At 40.7% G+C, this 25304-nt stretch overlaps 1 protein-coding gene across 5 annotated transcripts in view; it reads right to left on the bottom strand.

The window, feature by feature from the left end:
• Nucleotides 1-4677: 4677 nt before the first annotated feature.
• The window catches only part of RNF19A (ring finger protein 19A, RBR E3 ubiquitin protein ligase), a 68629-nt gene continuing 48002 nt past the window's right edge, over nucleotides 4678-25304 (bottom strand). For all 5 annotated transcript variants that reach the window (XM_063327269.1, XM_063327270.1, XM_063327268.1 and 2 more), the window contains 8 exons: nucleotides 19470-19678; nucleotides 17346-17490; nucleotides 16628-16790; nucleotides 11819-11933; nucleotides 9580-9741; nucleotides 8701-8914; nucleotides 7291-7434; nucleotides 4678-6903 (listed from right to left, as the gene is read on the bottom strand). In XM_063327269.1, coding sequence (XP_063183339.1) covers nucleotides 6213-6903; nucleotides 7291-7434; nucleotides 8701-8914; nucleotides 9580-9741; nucleotides 11819-11933; nucleotides 16628-16790; nucleotides 17346-17490; nucleotides 19470-19678 — 1843 coding nt within the window. In that variant the 3' untranslated portion in view covers nucleotides 4678-6212. The remainder of the gene's footprint in view (nucleotides 6904-7290; nucleotides 7435-8700; nucleotides 8915-9579; nucleotides 9742-11818; nucleotides 11934-16627; nucleotides 16791-17345; nucleotides 17491-19469; nucleotides 19679-25304) is intronic.

Consider the following 25304-nt stretch of genomic DNA (forward strand, 5'->3'; position numbering starts at 1 on the left):
TTGTCGGAGCGTTCTTGACAAATCATTTATCTATGAAGAAATAGACAAATGGTTTTTCATAGCTGGGTATACAGTCTCACAGGTAGGATTAGGACAGTATTAATCAATCCCTAGCGATTAAACTGGAAACCGAGAAGTAGTGCAGGGGAAAGGAGTCCAGTAGTCCAGGAAGGTGCCTTTTCTTGTAATACCTTCCAGCTTGAATGTCAGCTGAAACAGAGGTTAACTCAGTTTGAGGTAAAAATGACAGAGACCAGCAGATCAGGAAGCTAAAATTACCCTTCGTTAAGATGTTCTAAATGGAGAACTGCAGCAATGTTTGTGAGTGAAGCTGTTACCCAGCCGGGGGCAGGGAGCCGAGCTCCGTACCCTCATGTGTTAATGCAGCCAGCCAGGTAACAAACATCCCCATTTGAAAAACCTGCACTTTGCCGTGAAGTCACCCATCTTCTAAAGCGAAGAGCTGCTGCTGAGTCTGTTCTCTGTTCGGGGGACAGTAATAAGAGGGCAAGTTTGGCTAGAAAGCTTAAACTCAGTCCTAACGAAACCCTGGGCAGCAGGTGGGTTTTCGCTTTCCCTGTGATGAGTTTGACCCCCTTTGGTTTAAGGCGGGTTGAAGGTTTGGCTGGTTGAGTATTTAGACACCCCTCAACCTACCCCAAACACTCATTAGGAGGCAGCTCCTCTGGTATGGCTTGACACTGATCTCAAATGATGATCCAGTATATTCCCAGCACTTGTTTTCAAAATTTTTTTAAGCTCATTCACTTTCATGAAGTCCTGCATTCCTGGGACTGCCCCCCAGGTTGGGCCTAAGCTCCCAGCAGATCCTGGGCACCAGCCCCACTCTGGGAGATGTCCCAGTTTCCTCCAGCACCTGAACCTTGTTAGGGACACTGCTGCTGATTTGGCCTGAACAGCTCAAGCCAAGGCCACCAGGCTCCAAAACCTGCACCTTTTGTGGGGCAGCGTTACACCACTGAAAATCATTTTAGAGGTGTGAAAGGGAGTATTTATTTCAGGTGTTGATTTCCTAAAACCACTCCGCTGGCAGGTAAGGGCTGCCTGAAGGTGTCTCTCTTGTCTTAGTCTGGAGAACATCCTCAGGGCCAGAGGGAGAAACCTCGGAGCCCTCAATAGTTGCAGCATAACAGCAAAGGCAGGATCACCTCACTCAACAATAGTGTGGACAAGGCGGGGGGGGGACCTGTTTTGTTTTATTGGTATTGGTTCTTACATCCTTTTAAGAATAAAGTTGTTGTTTTTTTTTTTGTAGACAAGGGCAAGAGAATCTCAACTAGCACACCTAGCTTTGTGGCGGGGAGACCCAAATGGCAGCTCAGTGCTTCTCTCTGGGACTTGTCACTCACCCCCTTAGCAGTAACATCCACCTTTTTAATAAAAAAACCAACCAAACAAACAAAAAAAACCCCAAAACCAATAAACACAAAACTACGAACAAACCAAAACCCACAATGATACCTGCTTTAGGAGGAGAACGTTGGTTACTCAGGTGATGGGCACAGGTCAATGAAACGTGGTCCCGAAGTGGCCGTCAGCTGGCCAGCCCCAACACAGCAAGTGGCAGAGCGACACTAACCCGTGCAGCCGAGCTGACCAGGCGTGCAGGGACGCGTTTGCTCATGGACACAAATCCCTGTTTTTAACGCAAATGGAGAGATGGGGAGTGTCTTTCTGTTACCGCTGAGAAGGCGGCTAGTGGGTAGGGAATAGCGCGTGCCAGGGAATGGGGGTTGGCGCTGGTGTCATTTTGCTCCTTTCATCACATCTTTGAAGTTTTTAGTCGAAGCCAGCTCCAGGTAGGAGAGAGCAACAGTAAGAGGTGCTACCAGGGATGAATATCATCGTGGGGCGGTTGCTTCTCTGGCCAAAAAGCTGCTTTAATGCAGAATCCTCACCAGCGCTCGTTTTGCTCTCCCTGCGCAGTGGCACAGGCAGTGGAAGCCGGCGGGAGCCCAGCTACAGGCAACCACGCTCTGCGCTCATCTTACTTGAGAAGGTTTTTCCACTCATCGCACACCGCTCTGCTCTGTATACCCCACTTGCACAAATACAGAGCTACTCTTTGTGGCTGCCGGGCTGAAGGATTTTAGACTTGTTCTTCGCAATAAACAAATACATGTATTTTTGAACAGCAGGGAGCAAGACGCCTTCCCCACTTGTAAATCAAGATTTATGACCTGAGTCAGTGTAACTCCGCTCACCGCCCGCAAGCTGCAGCCACCCAGGAGACAAAGGGCAGGCGGCCGGAGCTGGGTATCAAACCCCAGTGGGGTATTACATGTCACTTACCCATGAGTGGCCATCATTCCCTGGGTCCCTGTTTGCCTCCCCGCTGGGATGTAACACGTTTCAGCGCGAGACACAGCCTCCAGCCGCGGCGGGCAGGGCACCGGTGTCACTTCCTTGCAGCCGGGTGCTATTTCTCAGGTCCTGCTTTCTAAATGCCACCCTCGTAAATAAATTCAGCAACACGAGAGTGTTTTTGCTAGTAAGTGAGAGGGATTATAGAGGGATAAAGTGCCCAGGGCCCAGCATGCGTTCAGAAGTGTTGAGCATACAGCCTGTGAGGAATGGGCAGCTCGAGCCACACAAACCCCCCCAGCACTCACTGGTCTGGTGTCTAAACCCAACCGCTCTAACTGCAGTTGGTGTGAGTTTTAATGTCCTTATTGTGGGGATGGTGAGCAATAATAGTCCTTTTGTCAAGCCGGCTCACCAGGAGCTGGCGAAGGGAGAGCTGTGTCTTGTCAGCCTGCTGGCTTTGCCCGGCACTGTGATTTCTGCAGGTTCCCGTGCGCCGGCAGCGGTCACGTCTCAAAGACACGCGGTTGCCTGGCCTGGCGCACGAGCAAGGTGCCACAGCAGGTTCACGGTTGTGGTTGAGCTTCCAGCTGCTGCGAGGAGGCTGGATTTTGTGCAGGCGGATACCTGTTCCCTCTGCTGCCTCAGCTGAACCTGAAACTTCCAGGGAAGCCCAGTGCAGCTGTTTGATCTCATTTCAGGGATCAGCCAGAGGCTGGCAAGGGGATGCTCTTACCCTGCAGCGCTCCCAGGCACCTCACCTCCTTCGCCTGCCCCGCGGGTCCCTGGCAGCTTTGGTAGTGAGGGCAGCATTCACACAGGAGAGCAGGACAGTGCACGACCGTGTCTCCTCCTGGGGGAGATGTGGAAGCTCTTCATTCGACATCACATTCACCCGTCCACAGTTTCTGCTCAGCTGCCTCAATTTCACCTGAATCAGATGGAATATTAATATTTGTATCTTTTCCTCCCAAAGCAACACTCGAGGAAAGAGGATGTCATGTAGCTTTTATCCCTTTACACTCAAAGAAACAAGAGTTTTAGATGATGTGACTGCCAGAAAACAAGATGGCAGTAGGCACAGGCAAATAGTATTATTCCCAAGGGAGGGCTGCCTCTGGTTAGCAGGATCCACACCAGATCCCAGGCTGTGGCAGTGGATCCACTAAGAATTTCTGCCATTTAAAAAAAAAAATAATAAAAATAATCTTTAGAAAGACCACTTAAGGCTCTAGTTGCACTTTGATCAGTCCCCACCCAAGGCAGAGGCATCCAAAGATGTTGGTGCCTTTTACAGTGATGTGCTGCCACCGCTCATCTGCCAGGACACGTGGAAGGTGATCTCCTGCCTCCTTCAGCTCCCTGCACCTGTCCACCTCCTGCCCCTCTCCCCATGTTCGGCACCTTTTCATTTCTTGAAACCTCCAGTGCAACGTCAGCAAAGGATCTAAAATCTCTCCCCGAAACACCTAAATCAAGCAAAGTATTATTAGGAAGTTATTTTTAAGTTCACTAAATCCAGTTAATGTTTTTCAACCATCTGCTTGGTTATCCTTACAAAGCCTTGCTACCCTTTCCAGGGTACGCTACGTTTACTCCTCCCATTTCTTCTGCCATTGGAAATGGTATAAACAATGCTCCAATTGTAGCTTTAGAGTTGACCCAGCGTAACAATTACCCTCCTGTTATTCACTCCGATATAAGTGTAGCTTACGTATGGGTTTGGGATGAAGCAGATCCAGCTATTTCGTCTGTACTGCATCCCAATCAGCCTTAGTTTCTTACTTCGAGCCTGTCACGGTGCAGGTGAGGAACTGAGCCTCATGACCGGGCAGCTCAGCCAAGCACAAAATACCGGTTGTTACCCAGAAACTCCGCAGTGGTTCTGAACGAACTTCTTACAGAGCGCGTAAGTCGAGAAAAGCATTGCTTCACACGGAGAAAGCAGAGTTTGCGTTCAGCTCAGCAATGTGAGCCTGTCCGCTCGGACCAAGGTGGTGCGATTTTGTTTACAGAGTAATATGCTTATGCCTGAGCCACATCCTCTCGGAAAACCATTTACTGTCCTCCTGCCACGGAGGCAGCTCGGATTGCTGTTCTGTCAGATGGAATCAGGCTGAAGTCCTGTACAAAATGCAACTAACGTTAGATCTTCTATTTCAAAGTAGCAGAGCATTCAACTTCCAAAGCAGACCTAACAAAGTGAAAGTGCTTAAAGGCAACAAGAGATGACAGCAGCCAGCACCTTACTGAAAAAAAAAAAAAAAAAAAAGCAGCACCTTCCGGGAACATATGCCATTTTTTTTAAGGCTAATCAGCACACTAAAAGGACCACTAGAAGTCAGTATTTAGACATTTATTTCAGATACGCAGTTTACACGCATATTATTGAGCAAAACTGAATTGCAAATATACAAATACTGTAACAAGCATTACCAAATAACATAACTGGCACTAGTGTTATAAGCATATTACCAAAACTGGTGAGGATAAGTCATGGAAGAGGACTGCAGCTCATGGCATTTTCTTTTTACCCAACCAAACTTCCAGTAGCACCATAATGGCAATACATGAAACACAAGACAGAACATCGTTAACTGTTATTCTGATATTCACAATTTTTTTTTTTTTTCATTTTAGTGAATTACATCGCAAAAAAATGGTAACAGCGCAGGCGCTTTGGCCAACTTCAGCTTGTGTTCAGCTGTACATCTTCCATACGCAAAAGAAAAAGAAAAAAGCCAGCATATTTGGAACCCATCTTTGCACTTGGGCAGTCATTGCACTGCACTTTGATTCTGGGACTGAAGATATGCATGTCTTGCAAAGAGATGTCGTGTCCACTAAAGCCTGAGTGAGTCTTTGGTAGGCTAATACTTCAATATTATGATACATTTATCTACCACAGTCATTTTATTCACTAGGATTTTCTTTTGCGATCCAAGGTGGCCAAAGAGGACATTCTGGAAAACATTACAGTAAAATCCTCAAACGACCAGGCACTTCAAACCCAGTCTTTTCCAAAGGCACCAAGAATTGATGGGGCACCATTTTTCCCCCCTAATGAAAGGTGACTGCATCTGCTTTTCTACGATGCTTATAAATCACTGGATTGTTATTTTACAGTTTTTATACACTATATAGTAGCCTTGTCTGCTGCATGGTTGGTTGCATGAATAAATAAGTAACCCCACTGTTCTTCACAGGTGACGCCTCCACTCCACCATATATTAAGTACCAATTTCTTCTGTTTCAAAATTACGTAAAATGCCATAACCTTGCTCAAAGTGTACACACATACAAACGCTTCTGACACAGGCTACATCCCTCGGAAGATAATGCGGTTCATTCTACATGCATTCTAAATACGGCACGTCCAGTTACCAAAGTTATCATTACCAATATTCACTGCTGAAATATGTTTGTACAGGTCTCTGCAAAACTTTTGCTTCCCTTAAATAGAGTTCACACAAGAATGGTTTTAAGTCACTAACGCTCAGCTAACACCCATTTATCCGAAAACCCATGTTTTCCAAGTGAACAGTGCAGCACGTATTATTCATTTCAGCATTTAACATATTAAGAATTTACCAATTTTTATCTAAATACATCAAGAATATGCTTTCAAGCAAAGTTGTGGCAAAAATACAAAACATGGACGTATTTGTACTGCTGTAATGCACTTGGTTAAAGCCTTCATGTCTCTTCACACAGGTCTAAGATCCACATGAAGTATTTCACCTTATCAGACAAGTATATATAAAATGCAGTTGTATCAAAACCTTGCTTCTGCTGGTCACCTGAGACTTAGGGAAGTCGCATGTAATTCAACCAGCTTTCAGACAGGGTTCTTTAGTGGTAAGTATATTTTTGCAGCACTTACAGGCTTAAATTTCAGTCTGAATAGCAGTGCTTAATTCCACAGCATGTTGTGAATGGTTGTTGTTTGTTTCTTTCAGTGCTTCACCAACACCTAAATCTACATCCGTCGAAGATCCATTATTAATGCTTTCCTCAGCAATGTAACTCAGCTGTGGAACATCAGTGCTTGGGGCTGTTGGAACAGGCACAGGGATTCCACTTGGCTGTGGAGAGTTTTCCAAGCGATCATTTTCCACCTCTGGGAGAACACTGACTGTGGTGAAGCGAGTATGATAGTCGCTGGAACCGTGGCTACAGGAAGTTTTCATACTTTCCATATCCGAGCAACTAAACTCAGAAAAATGACTTGAGTGAGAATCCGCTACAGATGGAATGCTATCGCTAAGAGAGGGAGAGTCAAATTCACTGGAGTTTGTGCTTTGTTGTTCCAACAGCTGAGCATCCATGTCCTCTCTTGTCTCGTTTATCTTCATGCTACTCTTCTTTCTCAGTTTACCTTTACATTTCTTTCCTGCTGTTGTTTCTTTGGACCACTTGGTGGCACTAGATTTGCTTTCTGGCAAGCAGGCTGAGGAACAACAGGCATTACTACGACCTGCAGCGCTGCCGTCATCAACACTACTGCTTCCGCTGTTGTGTCTGAATTTGGCTGGCTTTGATTCAATATCCACTTGCACTTCCATACTGTTGCCTTCCCTACAAGAAGAAAGAATCCGTGAGTGTAAGTGGTCATCTAAGACAAGCCAGCTAACCCAGCAAACCAAACTCTGGCTGCTTTCCAAGATACACAGCAAAGAAAGTTAGAGATTTAAATTTTTTTAGAGAAGTTTAGTGTTTAACCAAAAAAAACAGCCCAAAGAAAAACACAAAGTCTGAATGACCAAACGCTTCACTGAGCTACAGCGAATTGTGGTGTTCTTTGGAAATAACCTTGGCAAAATCTAAGTAGTCACATGTAATTCAATTTGTAACAAAATCTGCAGTTTCAAAGGGTAGTCATTAAAGTAGAACAGCTGAGGCATGCTTAGAATATTTTTTAAGGCAAGGCTTATTAATCTTCTATTTTCACCACATTTCTCTTACCTGTCCAAAGGGATGTAGGAGTTCAGAATGGATCCTGCCATTGCTTTGGTACTGGCATTGTCACTAACCGTTCCCAAGCTAACTGTGCCAGATTCTCCACTCAGACTGTACCGTTCCTTCTGGACATCTGCTTGTACTTCCAGCCTTGGGAGAGAAAGTAAAGAGTTGCATGTACTGCTACTACAGTTAAAGCACACTAGTTGAAAATTGGTGTCACCTTGTAGAGTTTCACCACCACTCAGTAGTAAGTTTGTCACTCCCGTGCAGATGTGCGTATTTACCCTACTGAAACAGGTTCTCTCTTGCCCCTGTCAAAAATGACTTTAATAAAAAGCCAAGAACACCCCGAAGCAAAGCCACATTAATTTCCCAACAAAGCAAAATGTTGCATGTTAACCAGAGCTTCTGGATTCTTTCCTCCCTGAGATTTACAAGAACAATTTCCAGGCTTAGCTACAATTCTTCTGCAGATAGTGTACTGTACTCTAAAAATAGAAAAAGCAATCAGAAGGGTACGTCAATTCAAGACATATTTCCCATGTTTCTCCAGATGCAAAATTATTACTGATGAAACAACAGGCAGAAAGCTGTGTTCTGTACTCTGCTTTATATTGTATTGTTATCAACTGCAACAGCAATAATAGAAACCTGAGCAATCCTAAATTGGGCTGAACAGGTAAGCTAGAAATTGAATTATAAGCTTTTTTCCAAATGCATTGTTTATCGATGTTCTGACAGTGAATTAGAAGGGTTTGTTTTGTTTTGTTTTCCACTCTCAGCCCTTTAAAGAGGATAAGTATTCCTCACTTAGCAGCCGCAACTTGAAACACCTGTCCCAGCATAAGGGAACCCTTGATGCTGCCCTGCACTCCTTATTTTATATAGCCTGGACTTCCAAATTACAAAAGAAAATGAATAGTGTTAGCACTTGATTTAAGGAGCAAATTCCGTCCTGAACCCTAGATGTTAACAATCCTTTCCAGACATTCCCTTCTCTTCAGGGTGCAGGACAGCTAACCAACAGCAAGGCCCTAATTCACAGGAGGCACTGAGCACTAAGTGACAAGAAGTTGCCACCTCGGCAAGGCCAGGTGCCCAGCTGCCTCCTCTCCTGCCTAAGTCCATTTTGAAACCACCCTAAGGCACCTCCCTCTGGGTCACAGGACAACAAGATCTCAGGCCCCATTCAGCCTAAAAAAAAAAAAATCAAACTCTTCTTTGAGGATTGTAGTCTGGCAGAATCTCTTGGAAATCAGCAAGTTTGTCAGAGATGAACTGTGTCTATCTCCCAGAGACAATTCCTTTTAATAGGGACCAATTTAAAAAAATAAAAATCAAAAAACCTAGTTAATACCACTTCCTCTGCTTACACGTAGAGCAGGATACTGTGCAGTAGGAAGCAGCTCTTACCTGTTAAAGCAGTTAACCATCGCACTTCCTGAGAGACTCCCTGTTATACTAGCCCCAGCCAGGGCCATGGTACTAGCAGTTTCACTTAGGTTGTCTCGAATGGCTCCTATTCTGTCCATGTGGCTACCACTTGCACTCAAGCTGCCAGTCAGTCCTCCGACGCTTCCTTCGCCTATGCTGGGGTTATGACGTGCCTCTGCTACTGAAGTGGTATCTAGACAGAAATAAAGACGGCTTGTCAGTCATGGAAGCAAAACTTCATAGTTTCTAGAATGTGACCATGGAAACTGTTCCTGAAATTATGCTGAGAAAAAGAATTTATGAAACATACTGTGACAAAAAGATAACTTTGTCCAAAAAAAAAAAAGGGACTGTTGAGTTGCTATAATGGTTATACCTGATATCACATACTTAAGATACCAAAAAGTTAACTATCAACAGGACAGGAAACATGGAGCCAAGGAAAACAGAGACCTTACCACAAAGGATACTGCCATGTAATTAAAATAAAAATAGCACCAGATGAGCATTTAGTTCCCCCTATTATAGATAAGAAGAAAGCCAGCAAACTTCCACAAACCAGTATTCTGAAAAAGCAGCATTAATTTTATCTTAAAACTTTTACCTATGGAAAAGGCTTTACTGGAGTCTGGCTTTGATTAAAATGGGCAAGAAAGGCTTTAATGTTTGTATCACAGCACAGCACAACTCAAACACAGAGAAGCTGTCATCATCTGAGAGCTGGTCTTTCAGCAGCAACTGGAGGTAATCCTAACTGTATTGTACCTCTTCTGCAAACAAGTAGTCTAGTATCTAAGGCCATCAAATATAAGCCACGAAGCCCAAATTTATATAAAATGAAACACACAATTTTCTTACCTACAGCTGCATTTGTTCCACCAACATTTATATCATTTTCATCATCAAATTCTATCCGGACACCTTTTCCATTGCCTGCTGACACACCGCAGCCCCCACTTCGGCAGAGGGAAATTGGAACAACTCCATACACATAAGCCAGCATAATAGGAACACCAATACCTACAGAGGAAAGTACAGTATTTCATTAAATGTGACTTATATTTTTGGAGCCTCTCATAAAAGCAATTTCATTTTCCATGATTAACTTAGTATTTCGCACTTGAAAGAAAATCCGGAGGGAGCAAAATTAAGAAATACTGGTAAATCACTATGGTGAAACAACAGGAAAGTACTTTCATCAGGCAGAACATCCTCTATTAACGTTGGTACGCAGAGAAGCTTAATGCTTGATTAATTAATATTTCCAGTATGTCCATAACATCTTTTACAAACAAAAGGAAAATACTTTAAAGGTTCATATAAGCTCCATTGGGGACTGTAATAATGTTCCACCTGAGAAGCAGAAATAGCAGAGATCTATTTCAAATGTTATTCAATTAAAAATGAATTCTACTAATTTAATAAGGGGCTTAATTTTTGCATCCACTCAAGTCAGACAGGGCTTTGCTATCAATTTAATAGGACTTTACATTATTATTACCGTGGGATCTTTCATACTTATTGTGTCACACTGATTCAAGTTAAAAAATTTTTGTTATACAAGTTTTCCTTGAAAGTAAATAATTCTGTGGAGCAGGGCAGCAAGAGTTAAGGGAAACCAGTGAAAGGAACTATGGACTAAAGCACACGCAGATATACACACATCCACCCCACCACTTCTAGTGGACTATGAAACTTACTCCTTTGGCACATGAATTAAACCTTTGCTGATGGAAGTACACAGGAGGTACAGAGACACAGCAGACTGAAAAGTGGCAAACTGGCACGTCCTGAAAAAGCCAGGACAGAGGCAGACCCAATGCAAAGGCTCCTCAGCTAACCTAAAAGAAGGGTTCCAGTTACAGGAAGTTCCTTTCACTAGAAATTTCTCCACAACCAAGGAAGAAATCCATATTCTTGAGGTCATTATTTTGGAAGCCATATAATGCCCTGAGACTGGAGGCCGTGTGTTAATGGCAATGGGGCAAGAGCAAGAACTCCACAAAATAAAATCCAACCGCTTTCCCTAAAAAGCCAAGTTATCTCTGGTCAGAAATAAGAAACAGCTCGAAAGAAAGAGGTAAAACAGACCTATAGATACATCTGTGAGACTTTGTGTCCCACTACCTCTTTAGCAGGGATCTGGCACCACAGCTACATGAGAACAATGCAATGCAGACACACACCGGAGGCAGTTTCGTGACTCGCATATCTGGCTTTGCACAGTGGTCCACCATTAACAAGCAGTTTTAAGCCACAGCTTCATGCCCAATTTAAACCATCGCTTACTAAAAGCGGCCCTGTCTTCCTGGGCTCACAAATTCCTCTCTGAGCATTACTTCTAGCACAAGGGGGACAACTGCACGCACAACTGCGTGATGAATCGGATCAGGGGACTGATCCGGCCTAAAACTAAATGATGGGTCTTAACATGAATCAGTTATCCACGGCAGCTTACTCCGCAACTGTAAAGATGCCTGTGCTGCAACAAAGGAGAAGCAAGGCAGCGCTGGGCATGTCCACTCCTTTCAAAGAAAACCCAGGGTTTGTTTACAGTGATCTTGAAGTTACATGGTAAGATGACAAGTATTTTGTAACGTACAGCCAGATTTTCCTCAACTGCTAGCCTCAACAATCCCTGTGAGAAAGAATGTGATAGAATTCAAACTGACTCCCAGAGCATAACAAATAGCTTGACAACGACTGTCATGCTAGGTGTAAGAGACTGTGTTTTTCTTGTGCGGAGAAAAGTTTGATATGAAGTTATTCAAATACAAACAGACTCTGTGGCAACAGTTTTTTCTTGGTCAGTCATTTAAAAGGGCTTTCAGTACTTCAGTTTTAAAAGTCAGATATGACAATGAAACTTCAATTTGCAAGACAAAAATTATTTAATTCATTTTAATGCAGCATTTCCTGAAGTACTGTATTCTCCTTTCTGCCCCAATAAATGTATAACCTCAGATTCCTCATTGTCTCTGTTCCTTCACCTACAAAAGGAAACTATAGGACTTTTCTCTGCTGTTTTATTCATGCGTGTTTATAGAGTTCTGGTGGCAAGGTGCTACCAATACACAAAACAGCAGCATTTACTTACCTACAGTTACTGCAGCTACAACCGGAGAAACAATTACAGATAAGGTTACACCACCTGCTATAGCCAAGTTTCGCTTGTGCTTTGAAATGTCTTTGCCTTCATATCGATTGTGAATCTTGAGAGAAGAAAAGAAGAAAAGGTTTTTAGAGTATTATCATCATCAATAATACATTGCTGCAAGGATGGAAGAACTGACATATAGTACTTTGGAATCTGTACCCCGTTCTCTTCCAGAGAGACCCACATTCTATAATCACAGTTTACTCCTTATAAAGAAAATCTACACATTCCCCAATTTTAGGAAACTTCTTAAAAGTCTGAAATCCTCCCATCCAGCAAGTAAGCATTTACTTTCAGCCTCAAGTTAAAAGAGCTAAATCATTGAACAGGCTTCTTTTGTTTATTTGTTTAATCATTACTCCAGCTTACATGGTTAGGAAAGGTAGACAGTTTTGAGGATCAAAGAATTACCGCATCTGATCAAATTGACACTTCTTATTCCCAGCCATCTTTCCCCTGAACAACACTGAGTGAAGCTTCCACAGATTATTAGATCTATGGAAACAGAGGCTGACATAACAGAGCCATGAAAACCTTGTAGAAAGGCAGCCTTCACCAAACATAGCCTGGCAGGGGGGCAGAGCAAGAGCTTCGTTGCTCTGGCACCCTCTCGTGACAAGCTGTCGAGACAGGAAATATTTTAGCAAACCTGAGTTTTAGCTGTGCTACTGTTTACCGAGGAATCTGCTAACCAAAACCTTTACTGATGGTTCAACTCTGCAATAACTCTGAAATGTGACTGCCTCAAATTTATCTGCTGCAAATCCTGCGTGAACCTGAAAGACCTCTGAAGATCACTGTTTCACAGAGATTTCCCACTTCATGAATTTCATTTACTCTCTCTAGGAACACGGCTTTTCAGGGATATATGCTTCATCTGTCATCGCGTTTGGTTAAGATGTAATTACAAAGGAACAATAGGTCACTATCTTAATGGTTGTCATCATAAGGCTAAGTTAATCCTCACTACATCTAAGGGGGAACACAAAGGAGTCTTCAGAGGATAATCGCAATATTTTTATATCAATATGCTACTGCAAAAAAAAGCCAAACCCAAAAAAAAAAAATGAGCTGGAATTTTTAGTAAATGTTGTGCTTTCTAAATTGTAATTTCAGGAAGAGATTTAGTAGGATAGCTCTCATTTTGGAATAAACTTAAAGCATTTGTATGTGTTCAGGCAAGACAGGCAGGGAAAGGGCAGAGAAGGCACTGCACTTCGTTTGAAGAGAATACATTTACTTGCTCTGACGGACATTATACAAAAAAGCAACACAGACTAAGGGAGCACTTGCATACAGAATATACCCATGGATTAAAAAGGAAAAATCAAACATGAACACTCTCATAGTACAAGCATGTAAGAATTACAAACCCAGGAAGATCAGGTTTCATATGGCTCTGAGTAATTAGTAGGATCATCTCAGGTACTGAATTTTACTGTTATGGGCAATTTTAACTACCAAAAAAAAAAGGCATATGACACACTGTCGGGGCGGCTAACGGAAAAGTACAAGTATGCAAGAAACTCGAGGGCATGCCGGCCTTGCAGATCTGAGACAAATAACTCTGAGGAGCCAGGGAACAACTGGCCTTGCAGGTCTGAGATAAATAACCTTGAAGAAGTAGGGAGTTAGGCAACAAGTTATCACTGTAGCTTTTAGCACATTCCAAAACTGTAGCTTCTAGCATGTAGCGGAACCGCAAGTAGGAGGGATTATTGTAATGAAACATTTAGAGCTAAGCCAATTAGAAATGATAGAATTTGTGTAATTTATGTAACTGTTAAGTAGCTGTATAAAAAGCTTTCCGACGCGTCTAATAAATGGACATCTTGCTTGCATCAAGCAGCGTCCCGTCTCTCAATCGTGGCAACACACAGAGATCTATAAAGGCTACTGGATTCCTTAAAGATAAAGCAACAAAAAGGAACGGAAGGAAGTGATTACAGAGAAGAAAATTATTGAAAACATCAAGATAGAAGGTTACATTGGAAAGAATGACAATGAAATAAGAGACTTCAGAATATTGAGTAAAGAACAAAGAATATCCAAATAAAAATACTGGTCCAGAAGAAGAGGGATTTCAATAAATGCCGAAAAACTGTTAGGTTAACAAGACTTGTATCTGTAAGAAGGGAGGACTAGCACTTCCTTAAGGAAACTATCAGAGCACAAGCACAAACTCTTCCAATGCAGAAGACAGACAGAATGTTGTAAAAGAACAACGAAGCTTCCTTTACAGAAGCAGCAGCATTAAGAAAATAGAAAGTAGGTCAGATTACTATGAATGGGTACAAAGGAACAGCATGAGGGCGTCAGGACAAAATCAGAAAGGTTAAAATAGAGGAGACAAAAAGCAAAGGACATCAAAGTCAACAAGAAATTATTCTACAAGTACACTGCTAGTAAGAGGAGGACCAAAATGGATCATTCTGCTATTTAACAAAAAGGAAAGACAGCCAGCGGATGAAACTGGAGGCCTGTTCATTTTTTTTTTTTCCTTTCAGTTGCCACTAAAGATCAACTGTGAGCCCTGTGACTGGTGACAAAGGAGTAAGATCTGTAGGAAAACAGCAGGTTAGAGTGTTCTTACACGAGCTGATCTGAAAAAAAAAAAAATCTCAGCAGGCCCTATTTCAGAGCTACTAACAATAATTTTTGAAATTTATTATTCACTGAAGATGTCTAAAAAAACCATAAGGAAAACTGAGGAATTTAAGACCAAAGAACTGAACCTTAGTTTCCTGAAAACTGTGAACTTATAGATACCAGAGCAAATGCAGGAAATAAAGAGGCCACACTGATTTTTCTCAAGTAGAAGTCACATTGATTGAATTTTCTTCTGTGACAAGATAACTAGCCTTGAGGATGAGGAGAAACAGATGTCACACGCTGACTTGAACAAAATTTTGGTATTTTCTTGTATGACACTCAAAAAGGTTGTAATAGTCCATCTGGGCTAGAGTCTGTCTGAAAACAGACTAGAGAAATCTACTATTAACATAAAACTGACGGAAAACATCTGAGTTGACATTAGGTTTTTTCAGTCCCCAAATTGCAACTCTTTACCCTATACTTTTTCCAACAGATATGCCCTAGATCCAAGAGTACTCAACATTGTCATTAACCTGGAAAACGGAAGGAAAAGAATGTGTGTGCTGAATTTCAGGCCAATAAATACAATCTGGCAGGGTTGCAAGAATGCCAGAACTCATACTCTTCTTGAGAAGTTGACAAAGTGGCCTGAAATGACTAAGATGCAGCACAATGGTAATGAGTTCAAGACTACTCTTAGGAAGAGACCAATTGCCTAATTACCGATACGATGCAGAACACTATGTGTTTTAGAGCACACAAAATGAAAATAGCACATTGTTGAGAAAGAGGTAACTGGCAGTTATATGCACAGGATGACCCTTTCATTTAACTCACCAGTACTAATGCTTCAGCTTCACTGCTATATTGAAAATGGACAAAATCAAAGGCAGTATGAACAACCAGAAGGAAGTCCAGAAAAGAGGATGAGAATTGGAGGTCTAAACCAGTGTGTTTTCTTGACAATTTGTCAAGAAAAACTGGAAACGCTAGGTTCATTTAGAGATAAGAATGAAAGTGGACTTAAAAAATCATCAAATATGTAATGGGATACGGCAAAGCAAAAGGATTCTTTATGTCAGCTGAAGACAGAGCAATAAGAATTTAGTGTAGAAAGAGCAATGGATATTCTCATGGGGATGCCCTCACAGTAACCTTCTGAGACTTTACCATGAATACATGGGGACCAATCCCAAAATCTAATGAGAAAGGCAGAACATGCAATAGTAATTCAAAGCAGGTAACTGCTGCCTTCTTCCTCTTATCATTTATAAGGCTGCAATGACTGTACGGACTAAGACAAAACAGAATAGAAAGGTCAAAAAATAACTGTAGTAGAAGGTAGGAGTACTTGCTTGAAAGAAAAGGATGAAGAATAATACAGTGGAAGAGCTACATCCCTGGACTTTTTGTCTAGCAGCAACAGCCCATAAAACACTCCCCCCCTCCCTTTTATCCTAAATTACAAATAGGAGATGTAATTATCTTTTGTTTTCCTTGCAATTTGTCACTTTATATTAAAAGATATCTGTTATATTTTTGAAAGGAAATACATCAGCTGCCTTGTGATTAACATGGTCATTTGTAGTCGATTCCCACAAACACTAAAATAGACAGATGCTGCGCTACCTGCACTGAACTGCTCCACATCCTAGACTGGCCTAAGGCAGTTAACAAGCTGCTGAGTATAAATGCTTAAATGTGTGCATGCACAAACCTATACTAGCAGAATTTTATACTAAAATACTGGTAACTATCTGCTTCTAAGAAAAATAAGGATTTTCATTTTGCCTTCCTCTCCTCTGAATATTGTTTAATTCTAAGGGAAAGTAGAGGTTAAAAAAAAAAGAGCGATTTTGAAAAAGTATGCAAGAACTTCCATTGCAAGATGTAGAAATTGGAAATTGTTTGGTGTTTTGCTCTGCCTGTTTTAAGAAGAACTACGTTCTTAAAAACACTGCTTCTCCTTCCTGTACAATTGAAACAAACATCCTTAAACAATTCAGGGGCTGCTTTGTTTGCTTCTTGGTTTTTTTGGTTTTTTTGGTTTTTTTTAAGGGCTGGTGAAGATAGCCAACTGAATGTAGTATTGCCCAAGACGTACAACGAAGAAGGTAAAACCTGAAGCATGTTAGGAGCTGTAGCACATTTTACCTTACGTCCCACATACACGGGAATTCCAATAATCATAGCAGGAATAGCAATACCAGCGATTAAGGCAATTCCTACAGGAGCTCCGACAAGCGTCCCTAGTTGCCACAATATTTTCTTCTTACGGCTCCATGGTTTCTTTCCCCAAAATGTGCAACCTGATGGGCTAATAGAAAGAAGTAAGAAAATTGTAAAGAACTTGTAAATACATCAACATAACTATACACTACTGAACTGTTCTCTAGTTACAAAATTATTGTTCTTAGGTTCAAGTTACAGATGTTTTGGATATCAAATCATCAGTTATTTCTTCGGATTTTTTGTTTGCCTTTACAGCATGTTTTGCAATATAAAAAGAAGCATATTGTATATGACCACATGCCAACCTGTGATTCACAGGTTGTATTGCTTACTACAAAGACAATACAGCAGTATTAAGACATCAATAAAAATAGTGGGTATGTTCATCTAAAGCAGTTCATTTATTGTGCTAAATATACATTGCATGCATGAAACTTAAAAATATTTTAAAGTAAAAAATAACAAAGAACTGATTTAAATACACACATTGAAAATTAACTTCATTCTCAGATACAGACACTTCAACTGTGATTCTCTACTCCAACAGGAAGAAAGCCAAACTTACAGCACCCAGGAATCTACTTCGAGATACTTTAGAAAACAAATTACCAACCACATAGATCTTTTTTCTTAAATGTACCTTAAATAATGTAAATCTGAGATCTCTTTCATACACAGCCAACAGAATTCACAGCCACAGACAGCACAAGTCATATGATTGCAGCTTCCATCATTCATTTTTATTATATAAGCAGCACAGCGTGGGCATGGCTTTATGTCATCAGCTGTTTAAAAATGAATATTAAGATCATATCAGTTCTTCAGACAAGCAGATTCAATCAAAATATAGACATACGTTTGGGAAAACTGATTGAGCCATTATCTGAAAAAATGAAGAAGTGTATTATAAGTTTGCTTTACGAATCTTGATTTGGCAATGACTTTATAGCTGTTTGCATTTGTAAACCTTGGACCAAGTAAAACTAATGAAAACAAGGCATATTAGATCACATTCAAGTAATTGAATAGTTAATGCATACACTCTGTTCAAGGTTTTTCTAAATTTAATGCAATATATATTAGTCGGACATTAAAAATGTATGTTAATACAGGACTGATAATATGGTCTCTTTAAATATAATCCTCTTCTACATATCATGCTGTTATGAATCTTTTAGTCAAATATTCAGTCTCCACCCTGTTATTTCTTCTTATCTTAAATCCATCTCCCCTTCCACATTAAGTGCATTTCTTTGGTATCACCAACCTCCTCAAGTCCTTTTCACAGCCCTAATTACTTAATCCCTAGGAAAAAATACTACGGTAAAAAGAAAATTCTGAGGGCTCTCCTTGTTCCCAAGTCAAATATTGAGAAATGCAGTTAAGTGACTAGCTCTATCATTAACAAACAAGGGGTCATCGAGCAACTGCGAAATACTTGTAAATTGACACAACACAGTTGTGATCTTCATTCCTTCACATTACTGCTTAGCATCTGCGCTTTGGGACAAGCTATTGACTCAGAGCAGCAGAAATAACTTGCAGCTCCTAGGGCAGAAGTCCAAGTTTACTGCCTCTGTGCTACTAGGTAGGACAAAGGGAAAAGAAGGGTTATACTTGGTATAAAGAGTACCCAAAGAGGTGCAGAACCAGCAGAAAACAGTACCTCTACGAACTCCAGCGCACAGGGACACTGAGCAGCCAAACAGATGCACTAGCTATTCCAAGATGGGAACCGATGCACAACCTACAGGGCAGTAACTAAACTGAGCAAGTTCCTACAGCACAGGTATGGTGGAGCTACTGCTGTTCATGCTGGGAAGGACTGAAAAGGACAGGAGCTAGCATGCGCATTTATTTAAAGTTTATTTTTAAATGTGTTTGAAAAACTAGAGCAAGATGCCAATTCTTAAGGCAACGTGGGGTGCCTTGTTAAAATAAGCCAGCGCAAACAACAAATTAGAGACTCCCGAGTGTAGGGTTGGATTGGAGGACAACAGCTCTAACAAGGTGCAAGAGAGACTCTTTCCCTCAAGTATCTACCTTGTTTGGTCAGGCAGACAAAAAAGCTGCCAAATAGATCAGAGTTTAGAGCAATTCAGAGCCAGTTCTTATCAACAGCAAATTGGACTCTTGCTCTGCAAAGTACTACTCTCAATAGTTTATCCTCTTTTTTTGGTGGGTTACAAACAAGCTCAATTTTAAAAGAGGGAATTGGTTGCTTTCTGGTAGACTAGAAAGATGAGTATTTTATTGCAAAAACAGAAATTAGTACTAACAAACACAGATGTCAAACATCAGAGCTGGCATCGGACTAACAGTCTATTTTGAAAGGAGAAAAACAGTGTTTTTGAGTTTTATTTTTAAGGGCTTTTATTATTAGCAACCCTGGGAAATTTCACCTACAGTGGAGAAAATAAGTGTTCCCAGTGTGTAAGTGAAACAACTAATGGAGTCAGCATGCCAAACACAGAGAATGCTTTGCAGCAAGTTTCTTTGACTTCATACTTTTCAGCTACAAAGTAAGAATTTAAAATGCTGACATGCCTCTAAGATTGAATTCAGGTGCTCTGGTCACAGAGTACTTGACATTATAACACTTAAAATTTGAATTCAAACTTAAAATTGTACATTTTATGTTTCTGAAACACAAAGTAGCTAGTATCTACCATGCTACTGTTCAGTTCTTTCACTTTTAGAGTTAATTGTGCAAATGTACTAAAAAGATGTTTTACAGACACGGTATCCCAATCCCAATAAATACCTGCTGCTCCAGATTCCTGGCTGTAACTAATAGATGAAGAACGAATTGTTCTCAGGCGCAGACTTTGAGCTCTCTCCTGGCGAGCAGCATCGCAGGTCTGGTTGGGATGCCAAATCTGCTTACAGTGGTAGCAAAACTCTGTTCCACAGCCTTCTCGTCCACACGTAAGTTTGGGACAGCTGGCACATCCAAAAGCGATCACAGCATATCTTGAATAATCAAGAGGGGCAAGACAAAAGTTTGTTAATAAAACCAGTCCGATCTATAGACTGAAGGAGACAAGACAGCTGCCAGAGATGAAGCAGGTAAACGGCAGTGGACATGAGGAGCTGATGTTAGATGGCCATCACAGGTTCCTTACCACCTCCCTCCACAACTCTATCGATATTGCATGAGATTAAGACTGTTTAGAAATACTACAGTGTAACACTTTGCTCTACCCATCTGAATAATTTAGTGCAGTGCTGAAATATACTGTATTTATGGCTGAATGCAGTACTGTATGGTGTACAGTCACAGAACAACCACAGTTTAGAAGAGCGGGACAATAAAACCAAAAAATGTATCTGAGCAACTAGAAAAGGTTAGAGTTTCAAAAGTCACTATGGGCATGTCTAAGCGTGACCCTTTCTATAATCTGGGAGGATCCCTGCTAAGTGATCTGTAGTGTAATCTATTACTGTAAAAGCATGACTTGATACTGCACAACGTTTTAGTCTTTTACTGTTTGTCTTTTATTACAAACACCACTATCTAAATAGTTTACTCTTTATATTTTAAAATGTAAAAATAACAAAGCAATTACTTTGGTTTTGGGCTTTGGTTTATAATAAATAAGGGCTTTGGTTTCTCAAGACAATTTCATTTTTTTGACCATTTTTTAAAAATATATTTCAAACTGTAAATGCAGAAATTGAGAAGAGTTCAGGGCCTCATTGCCACCTTTACTCTGAAATACTACAGAATGAAAAGCTCCAAAACCACTGAGATTTTCAAAACTGTGTTACACTATTTTGTAATCAGACACTACGTGAACAATTCTATACAATGACAGAGTTGTCGCCACAACTCAATTCTATCAGGTTTGCATTTTAAAGTTCAGATGATAAAAATACAATGTGTAATATAGTTCATATCAATACTAAATATAAATACACTAAATAAAAACACACATGCACCTTCATTCCTACCCACTGTAAGGTTTTTTTCAATGGTTTTATGCAATAGCTTTCTTTTAAATAGAAAACAACACAAGGTCCACTGATGAACATTTAAAACAGATCTACAGTTTTACTCATGTGAAGAGTCCCCCTGCATAGACTGCAACAGATTTATAAATGCAGCAGGGCTTAAATTTATGGCTGTTCAAATGAAGGCAATTTTGTCTTAAAAGACCAAATTGTTTATTTTTTACACCCTGCCCAATTTACAGCCATTGCATAAAATTAACTAAAACCACTGACATATCTATCTGAAAATTTAGCTGTTTTGATTTTAGAGTAAGCTCTGTAAAAAGTTAATGCAAGTCCTGCCCTTCTCATTGTTTTAAAACAGCATGTTTGAGGGTTCCCTCCCCCACCCTAGAAGATCCACAAACAAACAGGAGCATTCTACCTTTAATTTACAGATAATGCAGTTACAAACAAAACTGATTTATGTGCTTATTTTCAAATATTTCTTACTTTCCAAATAAAAATGCATTTCAATAATCGCTAGACTCTTCTACGTCGTTGCCAAGTTAATCAGCTCTATTTTCGCACATACAGCAACTGAACAGATAATTGCTTTGTATGTACACAAAGAGATTCTGATCCAAACGCTTCTGCAATATACAGGGATACATCCAAGACTCACTAACATTGTATCAAAGAATCTCAAGCATAGACCAGCGAATGAAGCATCAATTTATGTCCTGCCTCCTATTGCTAATAAAGATCGGGCACATCCCTGGAAGCACTCCCCATTTGGGATTCATGTATTGGCATACCTTTAGAAAGCAACTTTATAGACTAGAGCAAATCTCAGTTCAAACTGTGCAAGATTACAGGTTTAATTTGAACATTTCGTATTCATTTCACAGGTGATGCGAAAGCCAAAAAAAAGTTCCTGTTAGGCTGAGAGAAGGGACAATCAACCAAATTCAAAGTAATAACAAGTAAAACAAAAACCAGAGGCAAAGAGCAGTTAATAGAAGAAAGGATGTACAGTAAGAAGAGGAATGAAGAATTTGTACTGTTTTGCCAAATCTGCTTTTTGCTTGACAAAGATAAGAAAAATCTAGGAATCGCCACTCTCTTCTAATAATGCCAGCAATACAATCTCAGAGCAAAACCATTAAATAATTCAGACAGAAGAAAAATCAGAACATATTCAGAATACTGATTTACTAAGGTTTCTTAAAATGACATCAGAAAACTGATATGAAGAAACATAATCTCAAAAAATTAGTCTGTAACACAGCCCAAGAGGTTCCCTTACCCATGGCTCCTTCCCCAGGGAAAGATCACCTATTTGCCAGCATCCCCCACCAGCTGGACCAGACTACCACAGTATTTCAGGTAACAGCAGCAGTCAGGATGCATTTGAGCTTGCAACAAAAGCCAAGGATGAAGTGGCCTGGGGTCAGAAGGACCATGGTGCCAGCAGTATGGACCATCTGTGGCATTAGACTGCTTTAGTGGCAGAGGCCCCACAGCTCCCAGGCAGCTCGTCCAGAGCTACTGCACCAGAGGTTCTCCTCCAAACTAATCCATAGTTCCTTCGATGGGAAGATCATAAGAAGTTCTCCACTGGGACAGGAGAAGTAGTAATACACTTAATACTGCGGTTAACTTTGTTTCAAGATCTGTTTGGTTCCGGTTTTGCCATCTCTAGGACCCAAATAGAGTGAAAGACAGCTGAAAAACAGATATTTACTTCTTAACTATTCTTTGTTGTTTTCTGGTAACACAGGCACTGATGATGTACAAAACCCATATTATAACAGACTATAACTTCCCTCCTTTTTTTCCCTCCTCATTCCTTCTCGGGGATCAAAGTTTTTAATAACTATTTGCTCTTTATATGGTCCAGATCTTTGTCCAAATGTGATGCCCAAAACCTGAAACAGTATTACATGGGATGTTTGATCAGTGCTGAGGAGAGCTGAAGCACTGTCATGCACCAGCCACTCAGTTCCTTCTTTCACCTATTTGTGCAGTAAGTTTTTTCTACCAAAATGCTCACTTTGCACTTATTTCCTACTTATTACAGTACCTGCTTCTAACTTTAAAGACAACTTCAGGAAATAATGCTACCCTCTGAAGTTACTGCACCTCTCCTGCTTTGGGATTAATTGCAAATTTAGTAAATGCATTCCATGAAATATTTGATCCACGCTAAAAATCTGGTCAACTACCATCACAATCCTAATGCATTCTGCCAGTACTACACATCAAAAACTGTTCTGAAAAAAAAAAAAGCCCTCAGTTGTAATTGCATATTACAGTTGCCAAAGCAATTAGAAACTGTGACTACTGTTGTACCATGTAATTGTTAAAGCAAGTGTCTGCTGATGTGAAGTTTGTGCATCTGTATGTGATACCTCATCTTTAAACACTGCTAGCATAGGCTGTTCAGTGAAAGTCTGAATAGTGATTGCTTCTCTAGACCTCATGCCTGAACAATTCCTTCCTCCATCCTCCTCCTATGGCCCACAACAATATTAAATCCCCATTATTACTTTCTATACCGCTCTCACTTCTCCCTCCCACCTCTCTGGGTGCTTCTCCCAGCTCCCCTGGCCAACAGCGAGGCGAGAGACCAGTGCTGCAGCAGGCTCCCAGTGAGCCACATCCCACTTGCCAGGTGGTGCTGCAGTGGCTGCCTGGAAGACCAAATTTAAAAAGGTAATGGAGGATTCATACGCAGGTATTTCTCTTGCTGGAGGCATTATTGACGGTCTCTCTTTTGCTCAAGTATGATAGGGTTTTTTTCCCCACAAAACTTCTTAGATTAGCTTATGCTGAACACTCAACCCCCTCCACCCGACATATTTGAAGGTGCTAAAGGTTTCAAAAGCAATCAGCAGAAGGATCGCAGGAGCTCTTGTTTCGTTATGATGACAACCATAAAGAACGATCTTGCTGAGAAGTATCCAAGTAACCATCTTGATCCGATTTCAAACTAGTAACGAGAATTCAGTGAGGGGGTACTATCTGTGCATTAAAAACAGAATCCATCTATCACCGAAAAGCATTTCCCCATCACATAAAATGTATTAGGAAAAAGTCATGCCATCAAAGGTACAGTTAAGGTCACCCATACAGCACTAGTTTGTTCCCCTCACACACAAACATTGACGTAATTTACCTGCCTGGCAATATACTGTGTTTTCCACAGGATTCCACACTCAGAGTTAGGAGCACACAGTAGTCAGTTCTGGAACAATGATTTAAATATTTGCTATATACTAATGGATTGCTGTGGTCCCACACGATTGCATGGAACTCTAACCTTGCTCTGAAGACCCACTTTTTATTTTTATAATGGTATTACCTATAGCAATTATCATTGCAGTTTCTGACCATTTAATTAGGATTTTTTTTAAAACAGATGAGGAAAGCGAGGCACAAGAAATAAGCAAGGTGAAAAGTCTCCATTAAACAAATGTGCCTTAGTCTACTTACTGAAGTACTAAAAAAGTACCTGAATCACTGAAATATGGTTTAACAGTTCTTACGTGCTTCCCCTTACCTTGAGTAACAACAGTTTGTTCAGAACACAAAAACTCAGGGAAACTTGAGCAAAGCATACTCCTGCCCATGAAATAATGCCTTCTAGTGGTTGTTTTCTTTTGTAGCATCGAAATATTAAGAGCAAGCTGTACTGGTTTTGTCCACGTGACTTTGTTACAAGCTCATGCAACCAATCCATTTCTCAAGTCATTTTTCCTTCTCTGCTCCAACTATGCCACAGCTATGCCATTCACTTTGGACCAAACGATTTGCAGAAACAACCACCTTTCCAGTCCCTACTGTTCACCCACATTAGCAAATTCTGTTTCATTTAAAGGACGAAAGCAAAATTGTATTTCAAGTATGTTTCTTAACATACCATTTAAATTTGAAAGCCTCCTAAACATTAATATTGGAATAGTCTTATTTTGCTTGTTCTCTTCATCATTCTTCCTTCTCTTCTTTCTACTTATTGCTCATCTGTGAGGCTTTGAAACAGAGATGTCATCTTCCATGAGTTTTTAGTGTGTACTGCACATCCGGATCTCAGTCATGGCTATAACCTTTAGACATTATGATAACGTAAACAATCTCTAAAAAAGCAACTTGATGAAGAATGGCATTATGAGACACCAACAGCAGAAAAGCGTGATGAGCTGCTCAGTAGTACTCAGCCTACTCATGTCAGAATTCAGAATGGTTTCAGAACTGTTGAAGTATTAAAGCAATGTTAAAACATTACATTCCTCAGATAATAAGCAGGAACAAACTGATTATTATCTTACATCAGAATCCTGCTGACGGGCAACAAGTGGTTGGTTGAGACACCACAAGATGGAAGATATCTGAAGCTGGAGAGGCCTTTTCATTGAAAGAAAACCTTCAATCATTTTTCACAGTTAAAAAAACAAAACCAAAACCAAATACCCAATGTGCTTTAATAAATGGACTAAGTCATCAAATTTTCAATTCTGTATAGTCTGAGCTTTGCACTGTTGCCTTGGCAGTGCAACATCTAATTATTTTTGCCTGCAGTAGATACATAGCAACCACCTACCAATAAGTTTCATGACATTGCTGAAGTTCCCTCTATGCGGGGTGGGGGGGTGGGGGAATCCTA

The sequence above is a fragment of the Chroicocephalus ridibundus genome, chromosome 2 (assembly GCF_963924245.1).
Source record: "Chroicocephalus ridibundus chromosome 2, bChrRid1.1, whole genome shotgun sequence".
Lineage (NCBI taxonomy): Eukaryota > Metazoa > Chordata > Aves > Charadriiformes > Laridae > Chroicocephalus > Chroicocephalus ridibundus.